At 37.8% G+C, this 7754-nt stretch overlaps 1 protein-coding gene and 1 long non-coding RNA gene across 2 annotated transcripts in view; one reads left to right on the top strand and one right to left on the bottom strand.

Annotated features, from left to right (window-relative positions):
* LOC107104712 (T-cell ecto-ADP-ribosyltransferase 2-like) overlaps window positions 1-132 on the bottom strand; it is a 3254-nt gene extending 3122 nt beyond the window's left edge. The window contains exon 1 of the mRNA XM_015404783.1: window positions 79-132. Within this exon, the coding sequence (XP_015260269.1) occupies window positions 79-132 (54 nt within the window). The remainder of the gene's footprint in view (window positions 1-78) is intronic.
* A 2775-nt stretch (window positions 133-2907) lies between these two features.
* On the top strand, window positions 2908-5421 carry LOC107104714. The gene is made up of 3 exons (XR_001482281.1): window positions 2908-3704; window positions 3783-3902; window positions 5228-5421. It is a non-coding gene; the product is annotated as an uncharacterized LOC107104714 (long non-coding RNA).
* Window positions 5422-7754: the final 2333 nt, after the last annotated feature.

Raw genomic sequence — 7754 nt, 5'->3', positions numbered from 1 at the left:
AAGTATGAATAGAGGATCTCCAAATTTCCAAGAAGACTCATGGCTGTACTAGCTCAAAGGGGTGCTTCTAATCAATACTGAGTAAAGGGTCTGAATGCTGAAGAACTTCCCTTTCAAAGTGTGGAAGCTCATTGGTAGAATTATATTACGACAGAAAGAAGGACACTTGAAAACGACTCATTTTGTCCTCTGGAGGGGAGTTACATTTATTTACAATTCAAATTCCTACCGTTGTCTTAAACACTTCATAAGTTCAGCACTATCATCACACATCTCAGTTTTTTCCCCCAAAATGGCAGAGGCATTTGAGGCTGTATTTATACCCTAGCACCAAGTGCTATGTCAAAATCTTGCTGGTGTGTGTTCATGTATGTGTATGTGTACAATTTTTTCCACTGTTCTCTTATTATTGAAATTACTATTCTCTTTGCTTTTGCATTACATGTTTTGTTTTTTCACTAATTTTTTTGAATAATTTAAATTACCCTTATTTCCTACGATCCCTTTTCCAGGGATCGAGTAGGAGACCTGAATCCATGTCTTTACACAAAGAAATGTTTTACAGAAATTTTTTAATAAAATACGTAGGACTATTCTGTGTTCTGATGCAGCTTGTTTAAAAAGTTACCCCCTTTGCAGGTTACACTAGCAAGCAAATACAAAAAAAGAGGAACTTGTGAATCACATCACACATACTAATATAATTTCAGCTTTCCTTGTGTTTCAAACTCTAAAAGAAGTTTTATCTTTACTCAGAAAACAGAAGTGAAACTTCAGTTTTCACACCAAACAGCCAACCAGGCTGTTGTTTTGCTGAAAGCAACCCCAGCTTGCTTCTGATAGCGGCCTACAGGACTTCTGCAGAGCTTCAGTTGCTTTTAGAAGTTATTGGTGTTGTGAGAAATAAATTTGCATTTAAAAGTTAAAAATGTTATTGTCAAAGGAGAGGTAGTGACGGATGGGTCCAGGCAGAGAGGGACTGGACTGAATCAGAACCAGACTTGACCTGAAGTAGCAGGGCTAAAGCTACATATAGGTCAGTTGTGTAGTAGTAGTTATGAACAATGTTGTAGAAGAAGTTGTTATCTGGATCCACATTGTCTTCTATGTCCTGGACTTTTATAATCTGTGTAGCTGAATGTTTTCAGTTCCGGGTTATCAGCATTAACAGTTGAAGGTGTTAGTGTTGTGTCCATGGTGATGAAGAAACAGTTCCTGTGACTAGTGACATTGTTAGGTTTTCAGTCGGTGTGGGTTGTGTTAAAGCCCATCATAACAGACATTGCCAGGAAATGGGACAAAGGGACCCTGTTTCAGGCTAGACAGACAGTGAGAAGTTTCAAAATGTTTAATGAAAACAAATAGAACAGAATACTCAGTCTATAGGGGGATCAGATGCAGTTGAGGGGTGTCAATGGGAAAGTTGCACAAGATTCCCAAACGACTGCCCTGTAAACCAAAACTGGTCCTGCTGAAGTGCTGATAAAATGCAGAATCTCACTAATTCTCACTAGAATTAAGAAAGTAAAACACATCAGTCCGGTTCTGAAGTCCTTCCACTGGCTCCCTGTAGCTCAGAGAAAAGACATTAAAATCCTTCTGTTAGTCTAGAAAGCACTAAATAGATCAGCACCTCAATCCATAACAGATCTGTTGTCATTAAATCTACCTCCCAGACCACTCAGGTCCTNAGTCACAGACCTGGTTCAGAGTTCGATCCCAGAGGGATGAGAGGAATCTGTGAAGGTGATTATCCTCTGATGCCAAGCGACGCCGAGGAGCAGCTGTGTCCAGAAGGGGAGATCCAAGCCGAAGTTGTAGCAGAACCAAGTTCTTTAACCAGATGATCAGAGAGCAGATGAGGTACCGATGAGGGAATCCAAGCGGTGGTCAGGAAAACAGTCCAGGTTCGGTAAGCCAATTGAATCCAAGAAACAGTTCAGAACTGATCAGACTAATAGAGCGGACAGGGGAAAAGCAAAACTTGGGATCCACAAGACAGTAACAGGTCACAAACAGAATAATCAGAATTATAGTAAAACGCTAGAGTTACTCTCACCAAACAGCTAGAATAATCTGGCACTGGTAGCTTGAAACCAAACAGTATGTATAGCAGCTGGAACCAGGTGGATGGGATAAGCAATGATGGCAGAGTTAAACAGGTGGGTGGAATAAGCAATCAAGCCAGCCACCAGTAACCATGACAATTTAAGAGTTGTAAATGGATGAATTTGTTTCATTAAACTTTATGTCCTTTAAAAAAAAAGAAGATCGACAAATGTCCTTAATCAGTGCACCAAAGTGCTGCAGTACAGATGGATAAATGAATAAACCAACAGGAAAAAAGAGTATATGGTGGCTTAAATCATTACCAGTCTAGGCTTCCAGAACGATGAAACATCACCGCTTTGCAACAGGCCAGCTATCGAACATGCACACAGCTTAATGTCTTGAAAGTCAATAAATAGATGAACTATATTGATGCACTACTTCAATATATTTTATGTTTGCATACATTAAACTGTAATATACTGTATACTTGTATAAATTCAGCATATTGTAAAATATTTAGCCCTTAATGATATGGAAGGTACAGTATCCTCTTGATAGATGAGAAAACTTGCTTCTCAATTAATCGTTAGTTGAGCAATAAGATCAATTAACTTCATGTAATTAATTAATAAACAAATCCCATTTCTTTTTTTTTTCTTCTCTTTTTTAACATTCCAATTTTATTTCCTGGAAAAAGATTCATTGAAGGATAGACGAGATATAAATCTTCTTTTTCCTTTGTTTTATAATGTTACAAGAATTGAGCACCCCCAAAGCGCAGTGAGGCGCTACATTGCAAGGTTTTAATACATTAAGGATGTTTCCTTTTTTTTTGGTCATATTTTGCCAAGTTATCTAAGAGAGAGGGCAAGCAGATCTAACCAGGTTGATCTATATAGAAATATAACATAGATTCAATATTTTCATTGAGTCTTCTTAATTTCAATCCAGAGCTGTTTTTTTGGAGATTCTAGATGTTGTTGGCTGAATGATAGAAAACATGTGCTCCAAAAACTGCCCCCGAAAGAACAATATGTAGAAAATATTGAAATAGGTACAGACTGTATACTTTGAATGTTTTTAATCCCATTACCCAATATGTTGTATTTTGGGGAAAGATAATTTTCTAAGATTTTTAAAGCATGGGAGCATTTTGTTCCCTGTTCTGAGCACTCATCAATGTGTTGAGACTTGGCACTTCCTTCACCATCCCTGGACGGTCGTCTGCAGGCAGGGAGGTTTTCTTGAATCGCTGAGGAAAGTATCAATAATGTTAAAAAATCCCTCTTGCCTCTAACAACATACAATAAAAATCACCAACTTCTTTTTTTTTTCTACTTTGTACCCACATAGGAAAGTTGGTACAAGTTTAGATGCACCAACATATGTTGCACGTTAATGAACAAGGAGCCTGCAGCATTTAATTTTCTCCTCACAGCAGTCCTCCCTGTCTATGTATCAGTATGGAATTTTGTGATGTATAATTTCATTTCCTATATCACCTAATTAACATACCTTCTGTTTTAAAACCTGGAACAGCAGTGTCCTAAAGTTCTGTGTTCAAATTGGTTAATATTAGTATGCTACTTGCACTAAATTTGTCTGTTTTTATGTTATAAAGGCAAGTGAACCCTAGAGCTAACAAGAATCTGGTGAGTAAAGTATTTTGTGTCATGGCATTTTGTCTAACGTCTTGCAACAATTTACTAAGTTTGATGACGTCTTCTAAGGTGATGGTGCTAAATCCAGCTTTTATGAAGTACGTTCATCAGAGCTGGCTGGAATCAAAAGGAAAATATCCGTCAACTGGTTTTATGACCTTGATGGCCGCAATTCACTTTTGTGATGAGGTATGCTTTTTTGTTGTTTTTTCACTTGGCTGAAAAATAAGGTTTTTTGTTTTGCAAACTATCAGGCTGATGTGGACAAATTGCTCTGCTCTACCTGCAGCCATGGTGCTACGTTTTATTGGGTAGGAAAAACTTTGTGCAGCACTCCATTTTGCTTGACAGACCAGCGATTTGGGAATCCATGATAACCTGGTCACCTCACCCCGACTTTGAAAGCTTACTTTCTGTCTGCTGGTGTTCAGGATGAGATGACGACAGTCTGAAAGAAGAAATTCATGTTTTTTAAGGACTTTTCTTATTTGTATGTGCAAATAAGCAGGGAAAATGTGTTTAAACACACTTTCTGCAGGTGTTGCATCCATTAAAAGCCAGTGTATGAGCCTAATTTCAGTGTAACTTATAATAATTCAGTGCAACCAGCGTTTGTGGTGAAGTTATATCAGCTGTGCTGCTGGCATCAACACTTTTGTTTATAGATGTTGGAGCTCAGCCTGTTTTTCAGTGTAGTCCTGTTTCTCTAAAATGTGACTGTGACATTTTGAATTGAAAAAAGCTTCCCCGATGGGGAGCAAAACGTCTTCAAACTTGAAAACAAAGTCCCATGGACTGTTTGTTTTTATTTTTTTGGAATGACTATGAGCTGGATGACTGAGAATCGTCACCAGCAGATTGAATTGTTATATTAATAAGAAAACAAGCAGATTGCATTCAGTTATTTACTTTTCCTGGATTAGCCTCTGGCCACAATCCTCACTTGCATTTTGTCATAGGCTCTTCAGCAGTCCCTAAAAACGCTGCTACATGCTTATGTAGTGACAGTGGAAAGAAAAACTTCCATTTAACAGAAAGAAACCTTCAGCAGAACCAGGCTCAGTGTGAGCGGCCTTTTGCGGAGGCCGACGGGAGTTCAAGGAAACGGAAGGAGACATAGAAAAAGGAGCAGAGATACAAAAGGTAACAGTTAACTAGCTCCACATGGAGCTCTGTCTAGGAAAGACAGCCAGGTAGATGAACTCCAAGCCACGTCTGCTAGTCACAGTAAAAGAAACAGGCCAATCTCCAATATGTATAAACAGAGATGGTAATGGCAGCAGCACAGCTGATATTTCAATCCAGGATGGAGTCACAGCCGAACAGAAACAGACCAGATTATGTTACTATCATGAGAAAAAGCAGAGAGGAACTTGACAAATACTGCAGATTGGGAGAACAGAGCTAGATGAAGAAAAAGTGGTCCCTATGTGATCCAGCAGCTGAAATATATAGCAGCACAAATACAGAAAATAGCAAATGTGGTCATTCTATAATTTTTGATGTTCCTATAGGTCCATGTGTTCGGTTTTGGAGCAGACAGCAATGGAAGCTGGAGCCACTACTGGGAAAAAATGAAGGGTAAAAACTTTAAAACAGGACCTCATCCTGGAAAACAGGAGTACACAATCATACACAAACTGGCTGCTGAAAAAACAATCTACTTTTATAACGGTGTTTGATTATTTTCTAAGTATTAAAATTTAGTTTGTAAAATTTAAAATTTCCTAAAAACATATTAAAAAAACATATAAATATGCATAATTATAACCAGCACATTTTGCCTGAACAGATTTTTGGAACAGAGTCATAAACTCTTTAACAAACTGAAACATACTCTTTTTGAAACTTGATTGTATTCTATTTAAAGAAGGTTTATTTGAAGAAGAAGTCTCTTATCCTGTGTATGAATGTATTTCACCAGCTGTCAGTCATTTGTATTTTGAATTTCTTTATTTTATAACTCTGCATTAAACAAAAACCAAAAACTTGTCATTAGGAATGTGTAAAAAAAAAAACATTTAAAAAAACTCTTAATTTACCAGCTGAAACATCTTCAGATGTCTTTTCTACCATTAACTCTGAAATTAGTTAAAATAATAATCAGATAAATAAGAAAAATAAAAAATAATCAGACTATTTTAATATTTAACAGTGCAATAAGTGAACATATAAATGAACCTACCAGTGTTAGCCCCGAATGTTCTTTACTTGATTGGATCTTAGTTTCTTGTCCCGACAGAATCAAAACAACTGGGATATAACCTGACTGTTTAAGAGTTCCTCATCCTCTCTTTAAACCTGTCAAAGTTAGGAAAACTCAAAACCTCAACATAAAACACAGTGTTAAAGAAAGGGAGGCACCAATACCGACACTGCTATCAATACCAGGCTTGATACCAGTGTAAAGTACTCGTACTTTTAGTTGTAAAATCAACCCGATACTCTAAACCAGAACTAGGGCTTTAAGGAGTTGTGATTTTGCGAAGTTGACTATTTGACAGTAAAAGTCGAGTTGATGCGTTGTTCTATAACAATATTAAATTAAATACGGATGTATGGAGGGAGAAAGTTACTTATAATAGTTCTTGCTGCAGAGATGGACCTGGTTATGTCAGTTAGGTCCAATCCAAGCTAACTCTAGCATGTGCTCTACTAAGCACGCAGAATAAGCTAATAAGAGTTTTGTCGAAAAATCAATTCTCTGGAGAATGCTCTATCCAGAACAAATTCTGTATTTAACCAAAATCACAGAACCAAGATCACACTATCAAAACAATTAAGCTCACCTTAGCTGTAGCTGTTAGAGGTATAGAGGAAGATCTTTTATTTCCGGGAGGATCATCTAAGTAAGACGTCCTCCTAATTGTCAATCTTTCTGCTGACATGTTTACGTAAGGCCGTCCTACGTGCTCGTCCCGTGTATCTGTTGTGAGCTACGGTTTCAGACCGCCATGAAGATCACCTTTCTCTCAGCGGTTCTTTGAAAATGGCAGAGGGTCTTAAGAAAAAAAATGAGTATGAAGTGTAGGAGAAAAGAAGAAAGGCAGATATATCCCACAATCCTTTGTGTGGAGAGCTCTCCTCAGAAAGCATTATGGGATTTACTGTCACAGCGGCCCGCTGTCGCCATAGGCTGTCGCTACCTGACAGCCTATGGCGACTAATAACAAAGATGGCGCAGGCACCGCGTAGTGGAGGAGGATTGAGGGATTTAGGAGTTAAAGCGGAGGTTCAGGCACAGTAAGCTTGTATGAGCTATGTGAACAGCAACTTTTAAACAAAGCGTGCAGGAGGAGAAATGGGCTCATGAATGCTCTCGCACATGCTTTTTTTTTTAAAGTGGAGAGGTCGGGTCTTTTAAAAAAATACGCGAAAATCCTCCACAATACATTTCAGAGGCCCTTCCCTGTTGGAAAACACGCCCCGTCACTGCAATCGGATCCAAGGTTAAAGACTAACTTTGTCAGTACAGCATGATGGAAAGCACAATGGGATGTCGCTTTGTTTTTAAAACATATAAATATAAAAAATATAACCGCGGATGTCTGGGGGACATTGATTCGCCTACATGTTATGAATGCTGGCGCATTATAACGAATAAATTATGAACAGTTTAGTTTGTGCCTTCAAGTCGTTGCCCATAGGAAGACGTTACTTGGATTTAACCTAACCAAATATCTTAAAAACGGCACCAAATGACTCATGTGGGTGAGTAGAACATGATGCAATAATGTAAAATCAAGGGCCCAATGTAAAAAAAACGGCATTCCCCTTTAACTTCCTAGATGGAAAATGTTGAAGTATTTAAATATTTAGACATGACCCCCAGTTAAAACCTAATACTGATTCATTTTTTTAGAAAATATATGATTATCCCAAAATCACTTAATTGTTTCACTTCATAAGAGAGTTTTCACACAGGTTGGTGCTGATAACTATTGGTTGTTTATTATTTATGGCACGACAACAGGAACTAATAGAACAGTCACTGAATTCTCAAAGTGAAAAGAAATACATTTCCTCCGTATTTAAAACATT

The sequence above is a fragment of the Cyprinodon variegatus genome, unplaced genomic scaffold (assembly GCF_000732505.1).
Source record: "Cyprinodon variegatus isolate N-32 unplaced genomic scaffold, C_variegatus-1.0 Scaffold1856, whole genome shotgun sequence".
Classification (NCBI taxonomy): Eukaryota; Metazoa; Chordata; class Actinopteri; order Cyprinodontiformes; family Cyprinodontidae; genus Cyprinodon; species Cyprinodon variegatus.
Note: the sequence above shows the minus strand (reverse complement) of the source record. Positions and strands in the feature narration are given on the sequence as shown.